The following is a 27,675-nucleotide window of genomic DNA, read 5'->3' as shown; positions in this document are numbered from 1 at the left end:
ATTGAAAAATGGGTTTAAAACAGCTTATATAGTTTATTTTGAAGTTTTGTAACATTTCCAATTTTGAAAGGTCTGGCGTTTGGTTCTTTATTCCATCTTGAGAACTTTTTTTACACCAAACGTTACGTAAAATTTTTAATAAATATAAAAAAGCGTTAGGGTGTGTCGCAATGATTTGTAATTTTGTAAATTTACAAAGTAAAAACCATTTTGTAGAATAAGCATAGTATGTACAAACACGATAGTATATCATACGAACTCCAGATGGCGCCCTTTATGTTTCTACACACGTAGAATTCAACATAACATACATGTATTCTACATACTTTTTGATTCCTAAAACTATGCTTGTTACTGGTGCTCAAAACTTGATTACACCTTTAGTTTTAAATCCTTTTGAATTTAAAATAAGTTGCATCCTTTGAACTACTGATTTTTTACCCACAAAATGTGACAAGATAACGCGCTGCAAAGGATAACTATGGTAATGTCTTAGTACGTTAGTCAAAATCTCGAGAACTAATAATGCTTGAGATTTGGGAATTCACTTTTTAGAGAAACCAATCATGTTATTTTTATAATTCATTGTTTATTCAGTTGGTATCTTGCTTAATAAGTGTAATTATGCAAATATTGCTGGATTCTTCAGTTTATTAAACATCCATTTACTTTTTTAACGTATCTATTGACAAATTGGGTTTCGTTTTGGAAAAAGAAAACGAATATAACTCATTTATATAATAAGGACATAAAGTATAGTACAATTTAATTACAATTACAACTAAATAACCATACAAATAATTTATGCCTAAGGAAACTTATGAGTAGAAATTGAGTGCCCACTGCTCTTCTTAATACATTTTTATAGTTTTTATTTTCATAAGAAAATTTGTGTCTAAATTGATACTAGGGTAAATTTAATTGTTTTTCCAATTTGATAATATTGCACAATTTTTGGTTTGCCAAACGTGGTTGTATAATTGCATCTCGATTAATTTCAAACGTTGTGTTTTATTAATTTCTCTGTGATACGTTTTGGTTGTTATATGCTAAATCACTTGATTGCATTGTTAAGCCGAATTACAAAAGTTGTTTGCCTAAATAATTTACATCAAAAAGCCAAGTAAACATTCCACTATACGCAGCCCTAAATAGACTAAGTTTTCAGTTATTGTTTGCTTAAGTTCTAGGCCTAAATGTAAATCTGATATTCGACTGGTTTTCGTACCGCTTTACTCTCTACACAAAATTCGCCAATTACTAAAATTATGCATTTCATATTGTATATTCAGTTTACATATATTCTGAACTATTGCTCAGTTAAGTGTGTTTGCGTGTTTAGCAAAAATGTGCCCGCTATGAATGAGTTTTCACAATGCACCCACTTGCTCCATCCAATCGGTCTATATCTCGCTGCTTGCTTCCGTTCTTTTCATATTTCTTTTTGCTCGCTCAACACGACGATATCACAACAAAATGTACCAAGTAGAAGAATTAGTTATCCATATCAGTTATCGTAAACGATCAGCTAACACTAGGACCGCTTCACGTGAACGGTGGCGGCATCACCATTGGATCGAAGGTCTGCTGGGTGGTGGAGAAGTTGTTGAAGTTCTCAATGCGGCGATAGCCCCACAAATCCATCGCTTCAGTACAGACATCCTGGATTTGCTTAATCTTAAGTGGGATAGTATCATTATTAATTAACTCGATATAAATAATAATATGCTGAATACGCTACCTCTTCCGGTTTTAGATCCTGCATCCAATGGAATGGTGCTGATCTGGAATCACGATATGTGGAACTGACACCTCCCATATTGACCTTGGTGTGCGTGTCCAAAAACTCCTCCACTGCAGGATCAAATGGCAAGCCATAGAACTGCAAAATATCCTGGGTCATCTCACTGGGGCTTAGGGATAGGTCCTCGTAGCGCACAGTCCTGGAAGGCAAGTAAATTGTTATATTTAGGACACCGTAGGAGTTAAGACATCAAATGAGATAACTCACCTAAAACGAGACGGATATTTCAGTAACAGCACCTCCGCTGTCTTGTAGTCATCCTGCAGATCCTGGCACACCAGTCGCGGATCCTCGCAGTCCTCGTTGCCGCCGCACCACACTCGATGTCTCCTCGACTGCATCGTTCCTCGTGGATCCCGCACCAGCAGAACGATCCGCACGCTGGAGAGACTGCGGGTGGGAGGAGGAACTTGTTAGAATACTCGAATAGAGATTATCATATGTCTATATATATGTGACGAATGATATATAATTGCTGGCGTAATAGTTGAGCGCCGAGCCGTGAAGTTCACTTTGCCATAACAATGGACGGGAGGGAACCAGCCTGGAATTGGCTTTCAATTAAATCGGTTTAAAACTTCTATAATGAAGCATAGTTAGCATTTTCATGCAGCTCAGCACGAATTAGTTTCGGGCTGAACTCCATGCCAATCGACCAACTGAAAATTGTTTTTAATTACAACACTTAAATTTAGCCCTGTTTCAGCTCCACTCCCATCCTCGCAGCTCAACACTCATTGCAATTGCTAATTTATTTCACGAAAATGTTTTGCCCAAGCGGAAACAACAAAAAGTTGATAAAATGGCATAAGCGGAAACAGTGTTTTTGGTGTCAATGGGAGCGGTTGGAAAAATTTGGGGAAAGCTTCAATCAATATACAGGGTAGCAGATAAGGAAACCCTATTTTCCCTTTAGGGAGATAAAACATTTGGAAATTTGTAATTGAAAGCCAATTTTGATCATCTTTCCTATTGCAAACAAGCTAAAAACATTCGCGACCTAATTAGTTCTTGGCTCATTGTAGCAAAAACCTAATGCCACAGAAGCGCATCATCAACATCGGAGATATAACCACATGCTGGGGCATCATGGAGCTTCAACACCCACTTAACCACAATGCTAATGAGTTTGTGGCGAATTGAGACAATGTAAACATCCAAAGCTGCAACTGCATGCAAATTGTGTCATATACAAGTTTGTACGAGTATATGTGCACACAGCCTATTTATAGATTTAAATGTCGTCAGCACAAAGTGCGATAAATAGAAATGAATCCCCACAAAATTTAATTTGAGTTCTAGTCGATAAATATATCGTATATGAATGTTTCGGAACGTAACTTTAAATACGAGTTTCTGTCGAACAAATTAAATGGCATTTCCAACAGCTGCCATTGTTGTTAAGTTGAGAGCGCTGTATAGAGTAAAAACAGAAACAATAACAAATAATGGTAGTTTTGGCAGAGCTTTACTGTATCTCCTACATCTGCAAAAAGGGTCCACTGTGCTTGGCTGCTGGCAACCGCAACAGCTGCAAAAATACCAATAACGAAAACTTTTCCAAAGCCGAAAACCGAAAAAGACAATGGAAATTGTATGAAAAAATGCGGATTGTAAAAATTGCACAACATTAAATTTATTCAAAATAACGAGGAAAATCAATGGAACGTGAAAGGGATATTTGCAGAATTCATTTAAATGCTGCAAAAGCATCCCAATTGTTTAAAGCTAAAGGGCTTGAACGGAATTGGCCCAAGCTTTTAAATAACATATGAATTGATAAATTCGCAGATATACAATCACAAAAATGGCTTTTATGTAAAATACTTGCATATCATTCAACGACTTAAGGATTTTAATTTGTGTGATTTGAATATAAGCAGTTGTTTAAATAGTAGTTTACTACATTTTTGTAAATGTAGATCCGTAACCAAATCTTTTGTAACGTTTTAAGTTGAATAATTAGGAAAATAATTTATGATGAAGTACACTTATTTATGGGGCCAAAGACACAATACAAAACTGTTGAAGGCCGGCATGAATTTCACTTTCGTTTTGGCTGAGTAATTCGAGATGTTTTCTTTCCGTTTGTATTGTGTAATTGTGCAAAAAAGAGCCACTTGCGGCTATAAATATGCATAGTGTTTTCGCATAAACCAAAATTGTTGATCCAAATGGCCTGTCGAGGAATTCTCAAGTGGGCTTTCAAAAGTTTTTGACATTGGAAGCACCCAAGAAACCGCCTAGAGTATATGTTTTATATTACATATTACATTTGAATAAATTATCAATTTGGCTGAAAAGTATATTAATATATTTTATGGTGTTTCGGCCAGCTGCTAATTGGATGTTAACTATGTCAACTCTTGGGATTTGTATATGCTCTGGTGTCCGTTTTTTATGGGGTATTTCAGCACTTGCTGGCCATAACTCAAGTTGGCTTTTAATTTAATTTTCATGGCCGAATGGCCAGCAGGCATTAAATGCTTGTTAAATGCACTTAGCCCTGAAAATATTGCTTCTGAAACACATAAAATAATTGGAAAAACAGCATTGCGGACATATTATTTTTGTACGGCAGAAGCCACCTCGATTCGCATGCCATTCCTCGCCACTTTGACCCACTGGCTCTGGCTTTTGGCAACTCATTGGCCCCCAAAACAAAAAGCTTCTAAGCATCTCCACCACTTCTGACTCACTGACTCAGACTTTTTAGTGCTCATACTTTGGCGTTTTGTGTTTTTATTTCAATCGCAGTGCGGCATTCTGACACACTTTCAAAGATCAAAAGCCGAAAATTTGCAAAAGAGATATACGCAAAATGATACGGGAGAAGCGCAATCAATACCCGGGGACACCAATAGAAATGGTCTGCTATGTGGCACACATGATGGACAGATTCGTTCACAGTTAGTTGCTCTTTTGTTGACCGATTCGGGGTCACACTGGGCCCAGGCGAACCTCGAGCGATTAATCAATATAATGGGCACGGACACCGCGTCCATAGCCAACGAGTATTACCGATTCGAACGAACCGATACACAACCAGAAGTATTTACATAACTTTTACCAGGAAGAGGCGAACAAAAGTAAAAGTCCCTCACGTGTTGCTCGAGGCCTTGAACCCCAAATGCCGGCCAGGTGAACTTTTCGAAACAACCTGCACCATTAGTCAGGCGGCAGTGGCGGCGTCACAGATTTCCATACATTAATAGACCCATGCCGAAGTGCTCCCCCGAAGGCTGACCCACAAAGCGATTTGGCCACATCTCTGGCGGGAAACCACATCATAGATACTACGTCCCACTTTTGGCATGGCCAAGTACCATTCGGATGGTTTGGCTTTCGGCTGGCTTCTCATGCGTGTGCAGATGTCTCGCCTTATAAACTGGTAAACTCATAGTCGCACTAAGTACAGGGTAATTATTTTCAGGGGTTCGCCAGTTTAAGCCCGACATAAGCTGATAATGTTGATTAATGGCAACTGGGAAAGTCAAATGCTGGGAGAGCGGAAAATTGGGAATGGCTTTCCACAGCGATCAAGTCGAAAAGATCTCTGAAAGAAAAGCCAACAGCTTTTCTTGGCCTTTTTACCAGAATCTACGCAATAAATTTAACAACTTTAACATTCAATTAGGCCGTCTTAACTTATTTTGCTGCTGCATTTGGTAAATTTTGTATTTTTTGTCTGTAGAGTGCTTTTAAGAATTTTTTCACATTTATTTATGCTTTCCATTGCGGCACGATGGGCTGAATTTTCCGCCCTGGCCACTTCGCTAGTGCTGAAAAATTATTACGCATACGCTCCGTTGGCCAAAGGCTTGTAAATATATGCTGGCGTTTGTGTGTGCTCGCTTGTGGCAGTGTTTATTTATAAAAATATGCATAATTGTCGCGTGCGGGTTAAAAAACTGTTGAGAACGAAACGAAAAAAGGGGAACAACGTTGAGAAAAAGACTAAAATTATAAGTGCAAAAAAAAAGATTTAAAATACAGAAAAAGAGAGCACTAAAGTATATTAAGCTCTCATTAATAATTTTATTATTAAAACGCATAACAATAGTTTAAGAGTTGGTTAACCAAATTACGGTGGCATGGCACAAGTAAAATGAAAAAAGCAGATACCACATTTTGGACAAGACTTCTAGCGTAATTTGATAATATTTTAGATTTAAGAACCACAGTAATGCCCGAAACATATAAGAATCCCTACAACAGTATACTAAGCCACATAAATCCTCCAATGCTCGGCATTAGTGCCACAAACATGCCCCAAAAATACAGTGAAATATAGAACGGCAGCGCCACAAAAGCGGAAGCAACAAGGGGCAAAACTAAAACAGCACTACTGAGTATGACGTTTTAGGGAAAAACGCGAATTAAAAGTGGAGTAAATTTATCGATTTAACAATTGCCCAACAATCGCAGAACACCAGTCACATGAAGGCGGGAGGTAGAACTCCCACCCAACAACACCATACTTGGCCCATTTATCAGAGCCGACTGGTAATTTTCATTTATGCCCAGTCGAAAATATGCAAAAATACTGTCCCCAGTGGCGCAAAATTCTTGTGTTGCAACCGAGAACACAAACAGAACTGGGAAAACTCGGAAAACACGGAAAACATGCAAAGCGCTAAAAACGATGACTTTGTATGCAGTCAACTCGGAAAATGCGTTCCATTGAAAACAGGGAAAGCTAGAAAATAAACTAAACTGATTTTAGAATGCAAGTGCATGGCTCTTCACCCTCCCTTTTGGATTGTAATAATTTAAATAATACATGCCATGAGAGAAAGGAAAGCAACATTCAACACGCAATTAGGACATGTTGACGCTACCTAACCTCGTTAAAATCGTTAAAAGCATTATTATATTGTTTAACTGGAGATCTAGCAGCGATTTAATTGGGGTCAAGGGGTGTGCATTTCCGGGCCACAGAAAAGTTGGGCAACTTAAGAGCTTTAATTCTCGTAAAGAGCTGAAAAGTTGGGCAAGTAAGTTAGAAAGGAAAGTGTTACAATCATAAATTGAAAGTTTCTAGGCAGCTTTAAGAGAGTTTAATATCATTTATTAGATTTGACGATTACTATTAAACGCCATTAAACGCTTCTATACCGCCACATAAATCAACTGATTGCTTACTTACGCCACAATTGGCCATTAACTACCAGATCCATTGCTGCGATAAGCCACATTTTCGTCGATGTCATGTCATTACAGATAATGTAGCAATTTAATCATAGAAACCAGACCTTGAACTTGACTTAGACCAACTATAGACCCAACTGCTGTCCATCGCTCTATATGACTTCTAAACAAAGTTCGAAATTGCGTGACTAACGAGTCAACACAAACGAATTCTAAGGATAATGCGCTCTGCGATCCGCAACTGGGTCAAAACCCAAAGGAGAAACAACAGATAAATTTCCAATAGCAGCAGTAACGTGGCAAAATCCAGCCAATGGGCCACCCAAAATGCGAAATGAAATCATGGCGAAGTACCAGCAATGAAAAATAAAAAACGCTGAAATTGTTCCGGCAAATGCAAACAACAGCAAATGTCAATCAAAGTCAACTGGGATGCGGCCAAGTAGAGTGGCAAAAGAGAAAGGCCCAGAGTAGCAGTTGACAGCAAAGAAACGGGGTTGTGAGCTGGGAGTTGGGAGCTTGGAGTTGGGAGTTGGGAGTTGGAAGTCAGGAGGTGGCCAGCAGAGAATAGAATTAGAGAAGACCAAGTGGGCGGTCTGAGGCGTAACAGGGGAACATTTTAACTATCTGCTGTTCGCATTGGTTTTTCGCTTTGTCCTTCGCCATGGAAACTGACATAGTTGAAAGAGCCTAGGTGCAAAATCCTCTTGGAAACTTCATTAATAACAAACTAAGGGACGGCTCTTGCGAATATGCCATGGATATATGCACGTTCCAACAGAACCTATCCACACATATGACAGGAAGTTGTCTGAAGGTCTCGACAAACAAACCACTAACACTGTGGAGTTACAACAAGTGAATAGGAACGAACTGGGGCACAGTGTCGAAAGGAAACGTATACCCACGGGATGACGTTGTGACGAAGCACACCGTTAGAATTTAATATCGGCCGGAATAATAGGTTTCATCATTTGCTGTGCGTAAAATACAAGACAATTTTAAATTTTTCAAACGCGTGGTTTTGGTCGAATTATGGGCGGTCGAGTATGCGTAGTAAAACGATTTGTGGCAAATCGATAGAAACTTACAAGACTAATAAAAAAGTAAAAAAATATAACATTTTTCAAAAATGCTTAAAATCTGATTATTTCTCTAAATATTTCTGGAGCAATTGTTATGATGTATTAGAAATTCATAAATGTCCAAAGACTGAAGTTCTAAAGTCCATAACTTAATTTATCTTGATCGGATTTTGAAGTGGCATACTTCTAAAAGTTTCTGAGATCTCGACGTTCATACAAGGAAAGGATCCCGATCCTTTTGCCTGTTCAATGGATTTTATGGACCTAATATGGAATTCAGTACATCTTGACAGATTCAAATAGTAATGTACCGAACTCTAAGAAAAGACGTAAATAAAAGAGTTTAAGGAATAGTAATATGGTAATAATGTAAGCTAATTTCTAAAGTCTAGTAATCATTTCAATGTTAAATGAGTTGTTGAAATCTCAAAGCCATGGGCTTAGAAGTGTCTTTCTCGATACTGTGCAACAGAGTATGCTCAAGCTCCCATTGTTTTTCAGCCGACTGAAGTATGAAATTTATTGGGTTCGTGCATTTGACATGAAGCCTTGGGGCAATGCCTTTGATAGGCAACCACAGAAATCCATATAACCATGTGAGCTGCTGATGGAGATGATGACGGTGGTGGTAGAGGCGACTAGGGAAGTTGGTTGGGGAAAGGACCCATACGAGGCGAGGTTTGATATGTTAAATGACAATAGAAAGCCCAAAATAGAAACGACATGTGGTTTTAATAACGTTCCCTAATTACTCATTGATCAGCCACAGTATGTCTGTCAGTAATTTAGTCGATTATCAATCTAATTACCCGAAACTTGTGCAATTACAGCAACAATTCTTGACAAATTCCAAATGCATACACAACGTCCTTTCACGTGATTTCGACCACCCCCTTTCAGTTGATTGACTTCTGATCTAATTGAATTTCGCACGCCTGGGAACTGCTCCTGGGCAAAGTAAAATCAATGGGGACACTAAAACCTTGATTGAAATTTATGGGAGTCACTAGAAACTTTTAATTAAAATGGGGCGCACGGACAAAAAGATAGAAACCTACGAGAAATGAAATGAAGTGAGGTGACTTATGCATCGCAATCGAACGGGGAGAGCCATAAGATTTTCAATGGTGCAGAGGATTTTGTTGAATCGCTCTTTGGCACCACATTTTAACACTTTTATAGCATTGAACTAAGTTCTATTAAAGGATTCATGCAAAATGGTTTTCACAGACTTTTCCAACCAGGAAGTTGTTTTAAAAGCTATTCTAAGAAACAAATACTTGTGCTCACTTTGATTGGTTTTCTTGTTCGTTGGGAATCTAGCAAAATATTTTTGTAAAACTTCACTTGCGTACACTAGAGTTTCAATTAACTAGAAACCGCTCCCATCTTTTTATTGCTTTCTTAAAAAGTTCCTTACAGTCTCCTTGGCAACTTCCTCTGCCCTGGTTTAGAATACATATACCCCGGGGCACTTGCGCCCTCAGTTTCCAGTGAAAACAGAGTGGAACGCTTGAATAATATGAATGGAGCATTGCCGCCCCCATAAAACCCCCTCTATCCAAGATCTATTGACTTTGCACTACCTCTTAACGACGTCATCTGAAGTGAACGCTGTGGCGCGTTGAGCGTTGAGCTACTTAATGACTTATCGCCGTCATTATGCCTCGCTGGCTGTGCGATTCAAAGTGACTTTTGGGCTGCAGCTAAAGCCAAGAAAGCGTAAAGTGAAAGAAGCTCGAGAGGCTACGAGATGCCAGCCAAGTGCGGCCGTGTTGCCAAGTTACTAAGCCAAGCGACTCATATTCGGCGGAGATGATTCCGCTGGAAGAAAGAGTTCGAAGTGGGGCCCATCGGGCAGCTTATTCAAGAACTACACATCACCCACATAAATTCAGCTTCCTTTCACTTTGCCCACGGCTTGAATGATATTAAGTTTAAGCAGCGGAGTGCTCCCACAGTAGGGATATTATTATGAAAGGAGTCGAAACGCGAATGCACTAACAAGCTCGAGATGAGTCCTCGTGCTCCGTTATGGCTATGTGGTATGCAGTTTTAATTCAAAACTTATGAATAATCATTAGAATATAATATAGGATTTGTTAAAAGACATTGCTCCCACTTATTAAATGTCCTTTGAACCAACCACTTATTTAAGTTGAAATAAAAAGGACATCATTTATGGAGCTTAAGCATTCATCCCCCGAGAATTCCTTGTGCAGGTTCATTGGACATGTGGTGGTCACCTGGCAGACAGTAAAGTGTTCGATGCATACGGAAACATCACACGATCCGACCTACCACAAGGGAATTCCACTGGCAACATCTACATGGACCTGCTCTCAACTGGGTGACTCTTTTTTTCCGCTGGACTGCCAGTGCCGCCCCTTCTGATTGTCATGTAAATGTACATTTTTTCCATCTCATGACTCTTAAATAAATTGCTCCACTTGCGACCAGGAAGTGGTGGGCTCCAGATGGGCGTGGCTGTGGCAGGGCCTTACAACTCCGAACATTTTGACACTTCATTTCATTGCAGTTACAATTTTCCACTTATTTTCCCTTATCTGTGGCCTGTAAATGTGTGTGGGCTTGGGTTATTGCTGTGCAACTGGCCACGCCCTCTTTTAGCTATAGTCCTCTCTGATTTTTTAATGAACTTCACGTGTAAGTTGCAGTACTCTACAGTTTTTCCTTTTCCATAGCACTTACGATGGCATAACAAATGAAAATGTATCCAACAGATAACAGGTATCTTAGCATCGTTTACGTATCTGTACTAAGTACTTACGTAAATGTTGTTTGCTCGGTTAAATTGTTTTCTATATTATCTTGAGATAGTTTCTATGTCTTCACAGTGTTTTCATACCTGCAAGTGAAGTAGAGACAGAAAAATAAAGTTAATACAGTCAGATTCAATTCCGGAGATTTTAAGAAACAGGCAATTACAAGGCGCACACAAAGGAACCGCCCACGGAAACGAATTAAGGCAATCATAAATAAGCGAACCAAGGTCTGGCTGAAATTTCCCAAAATCAATGCCGAGCACGTTTGGCCAAGTTGCCAGCTCCAAGCTCCCAGCTCCAGATTTCAGATTCCACTGCCCACACAGAGACACCCATCTGCATCTGGCGCAAACCCAGAGTTTTCAGGAGGAGAAGGTAACTACCTTTGGAGGGCAAGGAGGCGACGGGAGCTGCAGCCCCGCGCTTGTTTATGGAGCTTGAAAGGGTAACCCGTGTGGACGTCGCCATTATTCGGAGCAAGCGAGTGCGATAAATTGCAGCAGATCTGTGACAAATAGCCCCGACCACGTGAAAGGCGAAAAAGCGAAGGAAAACTGCAACATGAGCACAGGAGAACACGAGAACAGGGAACTGCAAGCCAGGAATGCAACTGCTGTTGCCTTCGTGAAGTAAAAACCACCAGTTTACCAAGCTCTTTAGGGTATTATTAATTTAAAAAAACATTTAAGTTAAATGTCACAAGTATAAAATTTAAAACCCTGGGGAAACTGAGCTCTATAACCACAAAAACTTAAGGAAAATGCAGTTAAATTAAGTAATTAATTAGGTAAGTAATTTAGTAACTAAATTAGTATAATATCATATGATCTAAACCTCATAATAATAGTATAGGACTAAACTAAACTTCCTTGATAGAATCGCTTTCTTGAAAGTGCAACAGCATGGATCAAATCTCCACATAATAAAATCAATTTGGAGTTCACTAAAGAAGAGGAAAATTCTTGGACAGAGTGGAAAGAGTTGAGACTAATTTTGCGTTTATTACAGCCAGCGAAATGTGCGCAAATTACATGGATTCACGAGCATAGGCGCAGTCATGGTGCGAACGCTTTGCAGCTAAAGATACAGATGCACAGATACAAAACGTACTGCCGACTGCAATGGTCCGCGGGGAAAAAGAGGCGGCAGATGGGTGGGCGGGGCTGTGCGGCTGGGAAGCGTGGCTAACAATACAACGGAGCCGGCGAAGAGAAGAATGCGACTGCAGCATCCACGGCGAGGCGGCACAAAAGGTGCCACGTAGAAAATTGCACAAGAATAGAACTAATTTAAAGAACTTGCAGATATGCGGACCAAGGTTGTTACGCCCCGTTCCCGAAGACCTCATCCAACCCGCTCGACCCCCTGAAAAGGTAATAGAAATTATACAATAAAATCTGCACCAGCCCCCCGTCGCAATATCAATATGGGAGATACACGTTTGTCTGTCGGTTCCTTTCAATTGCATTGTGCTCATGTGCGATGCGATAGATTGTATCTGATAGATACTCTTGCCTGCAGTCAGCAGTTGATTGACGTAGGCGATGTGTAGAACTTTCAGGTCGATTGAAATGAACAATTTTTCCTACACAATGAGTCGAAAAAAGCCTAAACCTCTTTTGAAAGAGTTTTCCACTATGTGTAAACATTAAGATAATTGCATTCTCCTGCGCCGGGAGACAATATTGACGGTCTTATTGGCACACAGAAAAGCAGATACATGATGAGGCCAGGTAAAAGCTACAAGGTTGGAATAACATCTGGCTGCTCTTAAATGACTGCTGGCCATTAAAAATAGTCGTATTCGTTTAATTGTATTTCCTGGAATCGAATCGGCCAAGGGAAACCGAAAAATGAAACTTTTAATCCGTTCACTTTCTGCCTGCAGCGTTTCTGGTCTTTCTGCCTCGTTATTCATGCATGCAAATCCTTGACTTTGTGCTTTAATTAAACAACACGGAGCCATCGGAACGACCACTCGGTGACACACTGCGAAGCAGCTGCCACGCCCAGCCTCTCATTCACCGCCCCCCCTTGGTGACATATGCAAACAAATTACCCTCGAAACGGGAAAAGTAAAAGTGAGCTGCGTATCTTTATATACGGCCACAGTGGCACAGTAACACCTGACCCCCCACCTAACTGGCTTTGGTCCGAACGCGTTGACACGGGGCTTGGGTATTTTGTTGCGTCCTGGAGGAGAGGAGCCCCGTCTCCGTTCAGCCTGTTTAGCCAAAGTCACGTTGGGCACCAACCTCAAGGTTAAGTGGCAAAAAGCCGCAACAGCAAACAAAGCCAGCGAGATAAACCGAGACGAGAAATATTTTTATACTGGTACATACATTTACACACACAAGACGCCAGGTATCTGTTTATCACACAGATGCCACTTATTTGTTGAAACGAACGAGATTAAAAACTTCCACGGAATGCTCATTTTTATAATGTGGCTCAACTGATTGGGCAATGACCATTTCTTTTTAGAAGGCATATTTTATAGATATACGACAGCATAGAACCCTCATTTTGTCACTTTTTATAATATTTTTTATATAATATATCCTGCGGAGTAGGAGGCTATAGGTATAAAAATATACCTATTTTACAACTTCTTTCTGCAGAACCCACAACTAATAAATTCCTAATTTCTGCCACATCCGCAGCAATCGACGTAATCCACAGCCAAAAGTGGCATTAGGAGATAGCTGGATCCACATGCCAGCTAATTTTATTTTTTAATTGCCATTACTTATCAAGAACCCTTTCACAAAATGCCCCACGATCCCAGTGATCCGACGGCCCCTGCCACGGACACCATCATCTCAAGATTGTTCTAGATTTTCCTCCATTACAGAGCGCTTTTCCGCTGCCGCTTTTCACGCTGCGTCTGCCGGCAGTTTCCATGATTTGTGGCCGAGCTCGCTTTTAATTATTGCGATTATTGTGGCAGCAATTTACAGTTTGCGAATGCTACTGCCACAGCAGTTAAAGAGGCGGCGAGGTGCGGAGTGCTTCAGTGTTGCAGAAATAATTTAGAGCGGAATGAATTGTCTGGAGAGCGGCGGCCAGAAATTGCAACCTGATAATTATAATGAGCCAATAATGCCGACGAGCGGCGATAGAGTTGAGCAACGGACCCAGTGACATGACAACCTTGTTCTCCGCTATCCATTCAAACTACATAGATGTGGCTGAAATTCGATACGGGAAGTGAGCTGTGGATAGAGGCAAAGTGAAGCTTCGATCGGCGATCTACAACAATTAAACGAGGCCAGTTGGTGTCTTCAGGCGGGGAATACAATATCGATCGATTTTAATGGATTATCCCACCTAATGAGCATTTCTATTTCTATATAATCTTGCTAGCTATAATAGACTTTTCCATTTGTTTAGAATTTAAATTGCAGATCGTATTCTTCAGTTACCTACTCTTCTCTGCGAGCAATCTTTCTTTGGTTCTGGGCCAACACGTGCTTTTGAATCTTCTGTCAGTAAGCCAGGCACTTGAGCGGAACTTATCGGAGAAAATTGCAACACGGACTTTTCGATAATAGAATCCAAACTCAATGTGTCCGTTATGTGTTTGATAGCGGAAACAGCAGCAGAATGTTGGCCAAAACAAATGAAATGAAACGTTGTTAAGGTAAGACAAACGTGTCTAGAAAGTTCCACTGAAAAATTGATATTTTTGCACTTCTACTGTTGACAACCCATTTATAAAACTTTAAAAAGTGGCATTTAATATTTAAACAAATAGCGTGTTAATCGGAAGGCAATGAAAGGGATATTAAAAGCTTTTATTTGCTACGGACAATGGATTTTTATTTTCAAACCGAATAGCAACGTTTCTGAGGTGTTTTTCTAATGCAATACAGTAAAAGATAGCTGGAAAAATAATTTCAACTAGAAATCTTGAGACAAGAGAGACCCCTCTGGCCTGCCTTTCCACCAATTGCTGCAGTGGCAAAGTCTTTGGCCTGCAACAAAAGGACGTGACTTGGGGCACCGAGGGGTCGCAGTGGGGGGGGGGCAGACCCTCCAAAATTGGGGAAAAGGAGCTGACTAGTGGGGACACTGACACGTACTAACGAGCGACGCCTGACAGCTCGTAGAGAGCGTCATCGTCCCGCTCGACGATGCTTAAAACTTAATTTGAGGCAACAAAGACTGAGCTCTCGGAGATTCGGGGCGGGGAGCAGGGTGGGGGAAAATTTGGGACTGCGTCATTATGCAATGGCATGTGGAAGGCTTATATAATGAGTGCGGCATGGGGCATATGAAAAATAGTTGGGGAGCCGCCTTGTCAGAGGTTGTCAGCAGAAGATTACTGGGCGAAATGAGTGAGAGAAGTAAGACGTTTACGACGTGCCCCGCCAAATGAAACCTCTCACTGACCCATTTACTGAATAGTTCCCCCAGTATTCCTAGTATTTATGCACTTAGCTCACTACAATGTGGCCAGATAAACTACCATCCAATAACCGCAGCTGAACCCAGGCCTCAACAAATTAATTTTGTGTAAATAAAAGTAGGCTGCGGTGGGTTCTATGGGGAAATTTCATAAAAACACTATCTGAAAAGATAATACATATAGCGAAGTTGAACCAATTCATTTGTAATTGACAACATTTTTGAGATAATTTTGAAGTTATATAGAGAATGGCGGATATTCAAGAGTACTTCAATTAAGTTATTATATAGCACTGAACTAAATTAATAAAACCTTTTTTTAAAGATACTTTTCTGAATGAACTATTTAATCTACTCTTCAGATACTGACAAAAACCAAAATCTCATTAAAAAAGTAAAAATCGTAAATATGCATCGTGCTTCTGTGACAAAGAAAGTTTTTTAAAAAGTTTTGTTAGCATGAAATAACACTCGACTATACATGCGTTTAAGCCAATTACCATTATAGTTTCCATGCAATAGAAATACTCACGGGTAATTCCAACTTTTAACTACATCAGAAATATATTTACACTCTGCAGATATAAGCCATACCATCTGAACTGAATTAATTTACGAACGAGCAGGGTGGTAACTCAGTTGCCCGTGAGAAAAGGACCTCTGACCTTGGGGTCACACGTGCGATCGACAGATGTACTCGGCGTACGCACATATGCCAACTTATGGTTATGGGAATTAGTTGTTGGAGTAGGCATCGCACTCCACACTCCCCCAGGCCCCAAATCTGCCTGCTTTGCGTGTTGCCAAAACGGAAAAATGGAAAAACTGAGGCACAAACGGAATGAAATATGTATGTGGCGGAGTACGTTGCGGGCATGGAATTTAGGCAGTTCAAGTGGGTAACGGGTAACGCAAATGAAAGTCCTTGCTGGCCACACTCACACAATGCCGTGCGAAAGGAAAAGCGGAAAAACGGAAAAGCTAAGCCTCGAGAACGTGTGGCGAAGGCAAGACACCGAACTTTTTTTTGGCCAAGAGCCAAGGAAACGAGATAAAATAAAGGCCAGGACATCGGGTCACCGCGAGAAGCAAGAGGAGGAGGAGGCGACACAGACACCATCCGGCAAAGAATAAGCCGTAGCCTGGCATTTTTATTCTTTTATAAAAATATATCACCTACCGCCTCCGTTGGCAGGCCAAATACCAAGCAAAGTCAAGCGGAGGATGTTACGCTTTTGATTCTCGCCGGGATCAGGAAACCTGAGAAAGCTGAGCAGGAAGAGCAGAAGGAGCAGGAAGCCGAGCAGGTAACCATTCCAAGGCCGGAGGTTAAATGTTGACAATCTGTTTAGTAAATCCGACAGTAAAATGGAACTAACAGGCAGTAAGGTCCGGCACAAAAATCAATTTATCGCCAAATTTTTTTGCGAATTGAGGTCAAGGATTGGGTAAGCAAATTTCTAAATTTTTGCGCAGGTTAATTTTGCAATTTCTATAATAGAAAAGCCACGATTATCGCACCTAATGTGGCGTTTGAGATGTGAAAATTATTCAAAGTACTAGGGAATTCATTAAATTACTGTGGTTGCGAAATATTCCGGCAGCTTTGTAATTCACAAAGCATTAGAAATGCCTGAGCCAAAGGAATTTGAAACGCGGGGCAACCAACATAAAGAACATTCCCAGTCTTTGAAGGCATTTCAGCTCACCCAATTCCCACTGACCCCCGCCCACTTCCGGGAACTCTGTTGCCATAGTATCGTGCTTTTTCCTCCACTTCTTTTGTCGTTTATTAATTTAACAAGTGCTGGCCATTTGCTTTTTAATGAACAGGGCGACACAGTTTTGTCTCTTTGTGTGTTTCATCGAGTGACGAGGAGGAGAGCGAATACAAATACAGTGCACTGCAAAAAATTCCATACTTCAATGTGCATAGCAACTGCATTTAGAACAGAGGCTACAAGTGTTATACACGGATTATGCGTTTAAATGTTCTTTAAGATACTGAAAGCATTTTAGTTCAGCATTATATATTATATAATGAAATATATAAAAATAACAGTAATTGATTACCAGTACAGAAACCATCTCAACATATTTCCAATGGATTAACAATTGAATTGAGAGACTATACATTTCTCTCGGTGCTTGAACCATGTATGTAGATGCATTTATGAGTATATATGCAAAAGTCGGGAGGCAAAAAATTAACAGCAAGCACAAAGGGGAATGGGCATGAAAATATCTAGAGCCGTTACAACGGAAGTTTTCTAATGTATCTGTTGTGTTTTTTTTTTGTCTTTTTTCTTTATTTTTTGCCTTTGCAATCTCTAAGATGCTTTTGTAGCTGAAGTTGTTCTTGCCTTTTGATGTAAGCGGATACACGACGACTGCAAAAACATTAGGCAACAACAAAGGAAAACGAGCCCGGCATGACAATGTTTATAAAGTTCGCTAGTAGAGTTGACTACCATGTACTATTGGACGGAAAAAGCGGCCAAAACGTAACGAAACAAAACGAAATGTAACGTAACGAAGCTAAACGATTCGAACCAGACCACACACCACACCGCGCTGAGCAGGCAAAATTAAAACAAAGACTGTTGGTTGGGAAGATCTCCCATCTGCCATCACAGTAACCCAGTTAAAGCGAGTTAAATTGTGATTAACTGCCAAAGACAAGGCACTCAGAAGTCGTCCAAAAGGCAAACAGCATACAACACACAACATACAACAAACAACACACAACCCACAACAGTGGTGTGAACGGAATATAATGAGCACGGCCAAAAGAGAAAGTCCCCCTCTGCTCCGCCTGGCCAAGGGAACCACTGCATCGAAGTTGTACGAAGGTACGACTCCGGACTACTCCGGTTAACTGAAATGCGTGCCATGACTAGAAACAATTTATAATGCGGCCTGCAGCTGCTTGTCTCGACTCCAAATGGAAACTGGGCCTCTGTCTCCTCCTCCCGACACTTTTCTCTTCCCTTCACCGATTCACCGACTTTAATACTAGCTGCAACTCAAACTCCACTCAATCATTAACAGTCATGGACGCAAATTGCTCAGCCATTCAGGCTTAGATTGCCGGCTCCTCCGCGGTGGACAGAAAACTTTCGCGCATAAATTAGGCTAATATATCTGTGCCCAAAAGGTAGAGCGGCGAAAATAGTGCAGTCCGGAGATTACAGTGTTTAGCAGCGAGGGAGGTCAGGATCTGTGCCTTGTGCTAATGATAGCCACAAAGCTGTCGACCCAGGTGGATGTTCCAGGTGGTGGAGTGGAGGTGTGCCCAGGAAGGTTGCCGGAGCGGCTGGGACTTTGTGGCAATTTAGATTGGTGGCCCATTGGGGTCGATGCTAGAGCACTTCTGCTAATCCAACGAATTTTTCCAGATTAAAGAGCTATCGAGGTCACTGGCAAGTGTGGACGTGCACTCCGGCTAAAATTTAATCTGTCCAGAAATACAATGTTAAGCTGCAGAAAAGAGTCGATATTAAGAAGCATGCAGAAAAGTGCATTAAACTATGAGCGGCGATATGCTTATAATCAGCGAGAGATAAATGTTTTAAAGCGCTCTGTGTATAAATATTATATATACATAAAATAGTTCAGCATATGTATTCCCAAATCAGGTTTCCAACGGAGTTGGCTTATAAATTCTGTAGTATCTGCATCATCAGCCCCAACATCTTTTCCCCATCAAAACGTGGCAGCCTCGAAGGGAGTTGGCCAACACCTTTTGTTCTGGGCCGTCCTGGCAGCCGGCCTTATCCATAATCTAAGACCCTTGGAGCACCTGCAGTGCACACACACATCCTTCAATTATTTCATTTCGTTTATGCCGAGGTAAGTAGAATTTTGTCGAGCGCCGCCAGTGGCCATAAATCGTTGAGCAACTTGCTCGACCTTCTCGGCGCGGGAGGAATGGAGAGATTGAGGATTGGAGGAATGGTCCTTTGGCATGACCGGCGAACGGAGCACTTTGCCCGGGGCCAAACATGAATGTTCTTATGCAATCAGAACACTTCACTTCGCTTCCCTTGGCTCGATAGCTCCTCGGTTCGATGGGTACGGCTCACTTACGTAAAATGCAGTCCAGAGAAAGACGCCCACATGTCGGACAAGATGCCATGCCCCATACCCCGCAACCCGCACCCAGCATTTCCACTCAGACAACGTCTATTGGAATTTTTCGCTTTTCCCAGCAAGGATCATTTAAAAAGCGAAGTGAATGAGGAAAAAACTTGCTCCACATGCATAAATAAATGGCCACAGACTCGACTTGGAATGGTCCGGACTGGAGGAAAAGGGGCGTAACTGCGGGTGGAACAGCCAACTGCATCGGATTTCCGACATGGCCAACACCCCACCCACCTACAAAAACAACGAGCTTTAGTTACTAAAACAAACCTCGCTGCAGAGCGAAACTACCAAACTGAAGACAGGAAATTTGTTTCGCGTTGGATGGGCTCCTTAAAAATAAGAAAAAAAGAAATAGAAAGCATAAAACAAAAACGAGCTTAGCGAAAATGTTACGGAAATATGAAAAAGATGCGATGGGGATTATGGAGCGTTGGGCAAAAAACTTGCGCCAAAAAGTTTTCGTTCAGAGCGGAGCGCAATGTTTGTGCTGATAAATTATGTGTAGCTTATAGGAAACAAGGTTTTAGGGTTTTTAACCAACTTATAAAACAGGAAGCAGTATTTTCTGTAGTTCAACCAATTAACTTTAACAGCATCATCAAACATAAATAAAGCAATATTCTAATGATTTTATGAGTCCATAAACGCTTACCTAACCAAAGGTAAGGCAACAACTTTCCCACAGGCCACACTTAAGCAATTCCAGAAACGAGAGAAAACAATCAATTGCACAAAGATCGGAAAATGAGAAACGATGCAAGCCAGCTTTTAGAGAGTGAAAATTGTTGGAGCAGCCGCAGAAAAGTTCCGGCTGGATACCAGCCAAAAACAGAAGACTCAACATTACTGCTCTAAAAAATTCACATAATTATTAAAAGGAAAGAGGCGGAAAACAGCCAAACAAAGAGAAAAACACGTTCACAAATGGCAAGGTGAGGTTAGACACAATGACATTGACGACTGCATTTTCGCGCAAAAAGTTTTCACAGAAAAGAAATTGAAGACTTTCTACGACGACGACTACACCATCCATTCTATGGCTGCAATTAAAAGTGACTAAGGTGAGAGCAAGAGCAAAAACTGCAACTTTTCCCGGTCATTAAAAGTAAAATAAAATACTTTTTCTACTTAAACAAGAACAAGCTCCATGCGGATTTACGCGTCCAAATCAAAGTTTGCTCCAACTACGAAAACGTCCACCGGCGCAAAAACTTTTGCCAAAAACCGAGGAAAGAAAAAGAAAATCTAAGCAAATCAGTGTAGCCAGCTGAAGCTTAAATAATGAAATAAAAATGGGTTTTAGTGTTTTTTTCAACCGATTCCCAATGAATAACCGTATACAATCCGCATCATGAAATTAGACATTAATCGCGTTCCTAACTACTGTAGAAGTAACATAAGTAATTTCTTAATCATGAGGTCAAAATATACATTGCCTTTTAATAAATAATAGCAGAAAGCACGGAACTATATGCATTTAAAAACAAAAAACAATGTATATAAGTAAAGATCTTGAGTTTATGATACAACACCATTAAGGAGTAATTAATTAGTATTTTGGCTTATTGCTTTAACTTTTAGTTGAATCTGTTTAAAACAAAGCTCTGTCATTTATTAATGTCTAAGTATCCCTGTTATTTAGTGAGACGAATTCCTTAAGCTTTATTTTTGATAAGCTTGTAGAAATCCCATTTACAAAGGTGCATATATTTTTAACACCTTTCGTAACCATTAATCGTCGACAAAATCTAGTTTTTTTTTTTGTTTTAACCAAAAGCAAACTCATTAGGTAATGTGCCAACATTGTGGGCATTACCAAACACCATCTGCGCTTATTTGTTTATTTTTAAACGCTGACAGACAGACTAGCCAAACTGCAAAGTGAAAAAAGTGGCCAAGAAGCAGGAACGTCTGTGTTCTTTACTCACTCTGTCAGCTGTATGAGGAACTCCAATCAGCAATACCCAGCCTTGAGGAGAGCTTTTCGGTTTCTAGTTTTTCAGACTCCGTTTCTGTTCTTCTGTTCAGCTGGCCCAAACAATTACCAGGCGGAATTTATGGCCGCAACGTCGCGTTGTAAATCTTTAAGTAGCCATAGACAAGGCTCGCATCGCCTAATGCGATTTGGCCCCCTTTCCGCGCTCTGGCCCCAACCTCAACTGCAACTTTATGACATTAGTTTTGGTCGTGGTTTGGGCCAGTTGCCGGGCCAAAAGGGGAAATCGCGGGGCCACAGGCACACAGAACTTCCTCCAGCATGGTTCATCAATTTTCTGGCGCGTTTCGGGGCAGCAGATGCTGCGGAATCCGTTTGCGGCATCGTTAGCTGCATCCAACTGATCGATTCCAATGATCGATGGGCTGCTTTCAGCCACTAAATCATTGTAATTTTCACACGCTTTTCCAGCTCTGTCAAGAGCAGAAAAAGAACCACGAGTTATTAGCGACCCCCCGGAGCGATTGCACCATTTATTGTGGTTTTTATAAGTGGAAATTGCTAACAGAAAAGTGTATTTTTTGCATTCAAAATATGTTCTTCCTGCTACCGGGTTATCAACTTGACCATCTTGGATGGGCAGCGCCTATTTAGGACACTCGAGCATAAGGATTTTAATCACTCTTTCATAGTCAATCACTTATAAAAACTATTATTGCCATCATTTTTCGCACGCTGTTCATGCCGCTTGCCCCAACTGGCTTAACTGGTTTTTTTTCAAAAATTTCTATACTTATTATTTGCCATTATTATCATCATTCAACGCCTCATCAAGTTCCACTAAAGAAGAAAAATAAATAAGCTACAAAACCGAGCAATATGAGCAATCAAGCTACGATTTTAGAAATTATTTCTACGCCCAAACACCGAAAAAAAAAAGCGAAACTTGCAGTGCATGTGGCAGGCAGAGAAGTGGGTAAAAAAAATCAATCACTTTCACTGCCGGCCAACAGAGTTTGTCATAGTCACATTTCTGGTCGGGTCTGGTCCGGGGTCTCTCCCCTTCCGTCTTCGGATCTTCGGATTGGCCCCGACAATTTTTATTGCTGCTTTTCACCCATTTACGCCAAGCCGATCTCTACACGTACCAAAACAGCACTAGTAGTCGGTAAAAAATAAACGAAAATAAGAAAAAGGTTTGGCTAAGCCAGCAACGAAACCCGTTTCGCTTTTGGCAAATGCAATAACATACAAAGTTTGGGACACACACAAAAAAATATATAAACTAGCAGACTCAATGCTCTTTCGACTGCCTGACAGACTAGTTATACATATTTCGGTCAAATGCGAATTGATAACATGTCAGCTGTTTCCGAAAAGAAAGTTCGTGTAAGATAGCCGAGTTACACTTGCTCTACATACTCTACATACAATTTCAATTGCCCACCTAATGAACTACTATCTTTGCTTAATGTGAATAATACATCTTTTCTTGTAGTTAGTAATCCTACGTTGTCATGCATATGAATATGTATCTGTGCCTCTATAAAGAAATCCATACACCCGCATTGGGCATGAAAACTATTCTACTTGAACGTTCACTGAACCCACGATCGGTCTCTTTCGCACCGTCTATAGCCGTCTCTCTCCACCGCCAACCAATTGCTGACTCTTTTGACAAAACTGTCAAGTCAAAGGTTCAAAACGAGAAAAATGCTAAACGGCCCAGAATGGGGTCTATGGCGCAATAGGCTTCCGAGAACCGGGTCTTACAGCAGCCCAAAACTGCGGGCTCTTGACGTCTAGCGGCTTCTTCTTCCGTCTCGTTCTCATTGTTTGTTGGCAGTTTGGGCCGCTTTAAAACGCAGCGCGGAAAAGTTTTTGAGTTAATGGCCACTTTGCTCATTATAAGCCAACTGAAACTGACTGGGCTCAAACTCTTTGTGGTTTCTGCGGTTCTTTCGGCTCTTTCGGTTCTTTTGGTTCTGTTGGCAACTATTTGAATGCAACTTTTTTCGCCATCTTCCATGCGGCCTGTGGGCGCATTCAATGCTCACAATTTTAATCTACTTGATGCCAAAAGCCTCTCAAAGTTAGCGGCCACAAAACCGTAGCGCGCCGAGCCAAATTAAATGAAAAGCTTACTGAAAGGCTTTACTAGCAGCGTGAAGAAATTTTATAAAGCCCGACCTTTTGTTGGAATAAACAAAATATCACAATGCAATTTACATTCCGTGATTGGTTCTATACGTTTAGTGCTCAATGGAAGTAGTAATAATAAAGTTTGCAATAAAGCTCGTGACTCATTGACGAATAAAAATACAACTGCCCCATTTGGTAATTCATTTCATTAGCCACAATTTCTTCCTTATCGCACCTGAGTGGCGGGAAGGAGACCATGAAATATCACATAAAAATAATGTGTGATTTATAAATGAAATGCTCACTGGGCATTAAATTTAAGAGACCGTCGACCACCACGGCGTATACGCGATAATTGTGGGAAAGCTTCGCCCAGTTCCCCCAAAAATTCTAGACACACCCAGCCGGCGAGAATCGGACAATCGACAATTAGAAGCCAAGTTAGCGGTCGCTTAGTGACTCACCAAACACGGCTTTTCGCCCCACAATACTCGCACTGACCCAAATTGTGGCTAAGTGTGTGGCTGGGATGATGTTGGACCGCAGGCAACATAAATCCAAGTGCTGGTCAGCATTTCCGGAATTTTGATGCATTTCCCAGCGGCCAGCGGGCCAAGTTAATAGAGTGTGAAAGAATTTTTACTGCAGTCCGTAAAAGAGAGTACAAAGAACTGAGTAAGAGGCGGAACTTAAGTGAAAAGTGCTTATACAAAGCTAATTGTATGAGGCACTTTTCTATTTGAAGTGAAGCTTAAAGTTATCGTAAACAAGAATCATGCAAACGCTGACCAGATATTAAAGAATAATCTCTATTGTGGCAGCCTAGAATTAAAGTCCCAACATAGCTACTTTTTTATGATTAAGTGAACTATTATCTATAAGAATTGGTTACTTCTAAAAACACAACATATAAGAATACAAAGTAACTCATTTAATTTAAATAAACAAGTTGAGATAAGAGCATATAAACAGCACCAAAATAGAAGAAAATAGATTAGGAGTAGTGGAACTAGGAAAACAAAGTTAGCAGGCCAAAAGAGAAATTCAGCAAGCTAAACCTAAGCAAGCTAAAGAGTTTGTAAGTTTTGTGGTGCAAAGTCGTAACTGAGTACATTCAGCTCATGATTTAGTGTGTTAATTGTTTTCCGCTTTTCAGAGGAGGAAGATGACCCTCCTATGCTAAAAGTGCTATTCACTAGAAGCCATTAAACATTTCTTCTGACATTTATGCGCCACAAGAAGTGGACTATAAATGACATTTTCCACTCAGACATTTTATCTCTACCAATTCGTTTATTTATTGAACAGAAATCTGTGCACAAATGTCAGATTCGCTCTCATTGATTGAAATTGTTTTTGGATATCCTTTGCATAACATTGACACAACTCAGCCCACACAAAAGCCGAATCTTATACATATCCAGAATGTCCTTACAAAAGAAATGATCGGAGCATGTAATCGAAACCACAAAAGCCAGTTGAGGAGGATTTGGGTTTGGGGTGGCCAAAGAACCAGAACCCCACATCAATCAAATACATTTTCGGTTTCTGTTTACTTGTCGCTGGTTTGTTTAGCTAGAGATTGCTGTACACTAATTTTATCGATTTCTGCTATTGTTGGCCGGCTTACATTTTAAATGGGAAATTATGTAAATGAATCTTTGTTTGCGGGGTTTGGGGAATGCCCCAACGAGATTTCAAATCGATTGTATTGAAATAAATCGATCCAAGGATTTACTCTGACGTGAAAATGTTTTCACTTAGCCGAAAGTAAATACCTTGAAATGCTTATCTTCACTACATTCCCATTTCATGTGATACAGTCTAATCTCGAAAAAGTGGAAGCGGAACGATTACCCAGCCACCAAGCCTTCATATCCACGCCATATCTATCATATCACCGTCGCGTTCAAAAACTTCGGAAGCCCAACAAGTAATTGGGGTAACAAACCAGAACGATAACGTGCTTGCACTCGGAAAATAAATAAAATACAGATAATTATTTTCTATTGTTGAAAAGTAAGCGAGCATTAGTTGAAGGTAATTACGAAAAATTCCAAATGAACCTTTTATATACAAGACTGATTACTGTTCGTATATTTCTTTCAAAACACATACTAAAGACGCAGACTTTGAATTTAAAATAAACCACATTTCGATATAGATAAAACGAATAAGTTGACTGGCCGAGGAAGCTTAGCTGGCAAGACTAAGAAAATACTTTAGCATTTGCTTCTCGAAACTTATCACGAAAAGAAGGCCTTGGCCTGCTCGAAAGATAAAAATGGGATGCACAGAGTAAGATTAAGCCATTGTTGGGGCAAATAAATGAAATACTGACTGACTCGGAGTGGAGAATATAACAAAGCATTAACGATAATGACATGCTGCATGCATGCTGAAAACTGATAAATCCAAAATTTCATAATGAAGTCACTGCGTTTCTTGAGTTTGATGTGCCACGCAGAAGCAACCAGTGACTGTAATATGTGAACTGAAGGAACATAATCAAGAGAGCAAAATTTCAATCGCTCAAATATTAGATAGTTAATTAGTATTCACGGTTCCGGGTGCGAAGGTTATTATGGGGTATGGTTAAAGCAGCCTATAAAGGTTTAAAGACGGCACGAGTCAATGCGGTAAATAGCTTTCTCCTAAGACATCACACTCCAGGGTCCCCGAATAAACAATCCGCCCGAGATGCGTTGCATATCCCATGCCAGTTGGCTTTCACTTTCTACCCGGATGTCTGGGCCCACTCACCTTTGGTCCTCGAGCAGCTTTTCGGCCTGGGCGAGTCGCAGGCGGACGGTCTTCATGCTCTGGATGGGGAAGAGGCGGCAGAAGCGCGAGAGGAAGGCTGGACGCCAGCAGAAGCGCGGGAACTCCCGGCAGACGTCCCACAGTCGGGTGTTGTGCTCGAACAGATAGGTGTGCGTCTTGCCGAAGTTCAGGTAGTCGATCATGTCGGCGTAGTCGCAGTTGAGCAGGTTCTTCAGGTTCTGCACGGCCAGCTCCTGGTCATCGGGATCGCGGATCTGCTTGATGCCAAAGTCAAGCAGCGGCTCATAGTGATAGAAGTTGCCCGGAATAGAGTTGAGGATGTCGCCCAGGAAGGTGGAGCCGGAGCGCCAGGAGGTGACCACCACACTGCGCACCGGGGTGCCGTTCGTCTCCGGCGTCATGTCCGCCAGACGCTCGGCTCCGCCGCGCGGGTACTCGAAGTTCTCCATTTCGGCGAGGATGCGCGACCGTTGAGCCGACAGGACATCCACTATAGTAGCTGTCAGATTGTAGACGGCCGTCTGCGACGGCTGCTGCTGCTGCAGTTGCTGCTGGAAGCGATCATAGAAGGCGCTGCGCGCCAGCGAATTGGATGGTCCGCCATCTACGGACGCCGCACCTCCACCGCCCGCGCCCTGATCCCGCCCAGCCGCCTGATTAAACGGTGTGGACAGCGGACGGTGCTGGGTGGTGGCGATCAGCAGCAGGATGCACAGGCTGCTCACGCCGCAGATGCCTATCAGATTGGCCCTGCGCGACATCCGGCTGCGGCGCCGCTTCCCGTTCAAGCTGAGGCGCTGCTTAGCGCGTGTCCTGCCGGTATCGACGTTCGACGGGTCCTGCTGGCCAAGCAGGGAGCACGCCTCCAAGTCCGCGCTCAGATCCAGGTGCTGCTCCTCCGTACTGCTGCTGCCAATGCCCGTGCTCATTGGTCACTCGCTAATTACTGGAGGCTGATTTCTGGCGTAATCCACTTTTGTGCTATACTCGCACTCGCTTCCACACGCACATAGTTATCGGCGCGCCCTCAACTCGAGCGCATGGCCGTTCCCTGCGGAAGACGTCGCGTCTGAGTTATATCTTTGTTTTCCGTATTTACGTCTCGATTTTCCGTGACGCGACGCGATGCGAACGGAACGATTGACAACAACAAAGTGACCGTTGCGGGCAGGTGGAAACATGCCGCGGCGAGCAACGAAATCGCGGAAAACGAATGCCCTAAATATTCCATGAAATCACAGTGAAGCAGTTACTGGTGGCGGTGGGAAACTTGGCCAGTCGTGTAGTGCGGACTCCCACCAAAATTGTTTTTTAAGAACCCAAATCTTTAAATTAATGTGAATGAAGTTGGCGTAGGAATAAATCAAATGCACATATTTACTCGCAGTCTATACTACAGTCTATACCTAAAGTAAAGCGTTCATATCA

The 27,675-nt window shown here is 41.5% G+C and overlaps 1 protein-coding gene across 2 annotated transcripts; it reads right to left on the bottom strand.

The window, feature by feature from the left end:
- Positions 1-569: 569 nt before the first annotated feature.
- Positions 570-27,431, bottom strand: LOC6540894 (carbohydrate sulfotransferase 4). Of its 2 annotated transcripts, XM_001969993.3 has the most exons (4): positions 26,227-27,429; positions 2,012-2,194; positions 1,742-1,943; positions 570-1,677 (listed from the first exon to the last, which is right to left on the bottom strand). In XM_001969993.3, exons 1-4 carry the CDS (start codon positions 27,174-27,176, stop codon positions 1,546-1,548), a joined length of 1,467 nt encoding a protein of 488 aa, XP_001970029.1. In that variant the 5' UTR covers positions 27,177-27,429; the 3' UTR covers positions 570-1,545. The 2 variants fall into 2 exon arrangements, with proteins under 2 accessions (XP_001970029.1, XP_026835253.1); XM_026979452.1 differs by lacking the exons at positions 570-1,677; positions 1,742-1,943; positions 2,012-2,194 and adding an exon at positions 10,870-10,909 and having other exon boundaries at positions 26,227-27,431.
- Between the last annotated feature and the right edge of the window lie 244 nt (positions 27,432-27,675).

This window comes from Drosophila erecta, unplaced genomic scaffold (assembly GCF_003286155.1).
Source record: "Drosophila erecta strain 14021-0224.00,06,07 unplaced genomic scaffold, DereRS2 tig00000055-arrow-pilon, whole genome shotgun sequence".
NCBI lineage: Eukaryota > Metazoa > Arthropoda > Insecta > Diptera > Drosophilidae > Drosophila > Drosophila erecta.
Note: the sequence above shows the minus strand (reverse complement) of the source record. Positions and strands in the feature narration are given on the sequence as shown.